The sequence below is a fragment of the Octopus bimaculoides genome, chromosome 1 (genome assembly GCF_001194135.2).
Source record: "Octopus bimaculoides isolate UCB-OBI-ISO-001 chromosome 1, ASM119413v2, whole genome shotgun sequence".
Lineage (NCBI taxonomy): Eukaryota > Metazoa > Mollusca > Cephalopoda > Octopoda > Octopodidae > Octopus > Octopus bimaculoides.
Window position 1 is genome coordinate 184250750 of NC_068981.1, and position 3028 is coordinate 184253777.

The 3028-nt window shown below is 33.4% G+C and overlaps 1 protein-coding gene across 4 annotated transcripts in view; it reads right to left on the reverse strand.

Moving 5' to 3' along the window:
- Positions 1-42: 42 nt before the first annotated feature.
- LOC106879322 (glycerophosphocholine phosphodiesterase GPCPD1) overlaps positions 43-3028 on the reverse strand; it is a 55381-nt gene continuing 52395 nt past the window's right edge. For 3 of the 4 annotated variants that reach the window (XM_052973210.1, XM_014928828.2, XM_052973206.1), the window contains one exon: positions 43-219. In XM_052973210.1, coding sequence (XP_052829170.1) covers positions 177-219 — 43 coding nt within the window. In that variant the 3' untranslated portion in view covers positions 43-176. The other variant, XM_052973215.1, reaches the window with a different exon arrangement.

Below are 3028 nucleotides of genomic sequence, written 5' to 3' on the forward strand. Positions count from 1 at the left end.
AAATATATATATATATATATATATATATATATTGAAGTTAGCTCTATTTTTATTTTTATAGGATATGCTTTAATTAAAGCTAAAATATAAAAAAAAACAATGTGCCATATCTGTGAAGATTTCAGAAGAAAGCAGTTCAAAAAAAAAAAAAAATTTTTGTCCATCCCATCAAATTCTCAGACTATCTTTAAAACACTTGCAGGTCCATATACATCCATTCTGAAGAAAAGGAAAATATATAATTAACAGAAATATTCTTGTTCTTTCTAAAAAAAGGAAGACAAGTTTTGTTTAGATTTGGGGATTAGCAGAGATCAGGCAACTGCCATAATATGAAGATGATGATGAAAACCTTACTTTTAATTACCTTTGTTGGAGAAGAATCAGTAGACTTCCTTAAACAAAAATAGCAACTTGTTTTGCAAATATTTAGAAAAGTTCTTGATATCTGAACAGCTTCTGAATAGCATCTTTGGATAAATTGAAGCACCTAAAGCTGATAGTTTTGATATTAAAATAATTTACAGGTTTTGTGCTTCCCATTAACCAATATTTTGTCATTTACCTCAACATTTCTACACATAATACATTGCCATGTGTAAGGTGAACAGCAAGGATAAAAACAATGACTTGTATATTTATCAACATGTTTTGACAGATCTAACTGTTGTGTTTTGTCACTGGAAAATAGCTTTTCCTTTATCATGAATGTATATCCATTAGACAAAATGATTTCAAAACATCAGCCATCCCAGAATCCCTTGCTCTCATGAATCAAGTATGTCATGAACACATTCCTCTTAATCTTTTAACATTTGAATTTATCCTGCATTATCTTGTAGCATTGAGATTTCGATTATGTGAATATTTATTTTATGGCTAACATCATAGAGTAAGTGTGAGAGACTGGATCTGGCAAGTTTGAACATAAGACAGGTAGAATATTTAAGTAGGATGTGGCCAGTCTAAGTGGTAAAGGGCTGTGTCTAAACAGTAGTTAGCATATTCACAAGTGCATCTGCCAGAATCTATGAAGAATAAATATGTAAATCATAGTTTCTACATATGTTTCATCAAAATGGTAGCAACAAAATTATGTAACTTATTATGACCACCACCAAAGAACTGCCTTTATGTAGTGTTCAATAGAGTTATTTTATAACTCTATAGGAAACTTCTGCTCAGCATTGAAATGAATGAAGTAATTGTCAGCTATACAGTGGTCGCTGATATTTTGAGCAGTAAACTCCATCTCACAATATTATTAATTTACAGTAGCACTGAACTATGCATACTGTATTTGATAGCATAAAAGATGCATGGGCATATTACATACACCCAATTTCAGTAGGGCAAATTCTGGAAAAAAAGATTTTTACTGCATTAACCCTTTTGATACCAACCTGCCTGGGATTGGCCCTAGTTGTATGATACAAACGTCTTGTTTCAAAGTGATTTAAACTAAGACTGTCAATTGATATTCCATGTTAATTTATGTTCCAAAGACCAGCTTAATAATGGTCTCAAATTTTGGCACAAGGCCAGCAATTTCAGGGAAGGGTTAAAGTGAGTTCATTGATCCCAGTGCTCAACTGGTACTTATATTATCGATCCCGAAAGGATGGAAGGCAAAGTCGACTTTGACAGAATTTGAACTCAAAACATAATGAAGTGGCGCTAAGCATTTTGCCTGACATGTTAACAATTCTGCCAACTCACCATCTTACACCAGTTTAATAGTGACAAAGTTGTTTTACTACATTCGTCATTATTTTCAAAATTATTTGAAAAATTGCAAAGTATTTCAACTGGAATGTGGCGTCAAAAGGGTTAAAGCATGCAATATTTAAAGCAACTTCACATATAGGAGCCAGCGTGATTTTTTTTTTTTTTAAGTGGGTCTTATATGCCATCAGATACAGTAATTAAGACATTTGCCAAAATGACAACCAATTTTGAAATAAAAGCCTTAGGCTCCATTTGATACTTGTGTTCACTGATAGTACTTCCTAAGTGAGTAACTAAGACATGTACTTTCATCTTTCTCGACTGAATAGTCATGTGACAAAGTGTTGCATTTTGGGAAAGCTACCTGTGTCATTTACCTAGCAGTAGAACAAATCGAAAGAAAGTGAGAGAATTTGATTGGAATGAAAGTTCCACTTTGGTTAGTCTTTCTACAAAGACTAACCAACATAAATAGTTTTCTGTCAATGTATTTTTGTAACATTACCAGTTTTATTTCTCAACACTTTGCACTGACTAATCTCTTATTACTTACAAAGCTTATATTCAAGTTTCTGTAAAATCAGACTTCCTGGATTGCCACTGAAACAGATACTTCAGCCATGTGTCTTCTTTCATGGCCAAATGGTAAAGCTATTTAATTGACACGGTTTAGCTGCTGATCCCAGTGGAGCCATGTCTTTCCTTTGTCATAACTACTCTGATGTTTTAAGTCTTCAAAGGGAAACAAGGGTGTAAATTAGAAGACTAAACAAATATAGATATAACTTAGAAAGAATTTAGCTTCTTATAGTCATGGGTTGAATGAGATAAGCAAAATAAATAAGCAATACAAAGATGTCTAGGACGAGACCATATTGATTTAAGAATGTTTCATGATGGCGTTAGTAAGGATGTGTAGCTGTAAAATATATCATTTGCACCAGATTCATCTTCACGTAGTGATTTAGAACAAGACACAATGGAAGAGTTTCCTGGTGCTTTCTCCAGGCCCATGAGAGGATATGAGCTTACTAACTTCAATTGTTTACTTGTTTCAGTCATTGGACTATGACCATGCTGGGGCACTGCTTTGAAGTGTTTAAAGGAATCCACCCCAGTACTTATTTTTTGCAAGCCTAGTACTAATACTATTGGTCTCTTTTGCCGAACCACTAAGTTATGGGGACATAAACACACCCGCATCGGTTGTCATGTGATGGTGGGGAGTCAAACACAGACACACCTACATAAATATATATATATATATATATATATATATATACACACACACACACACACA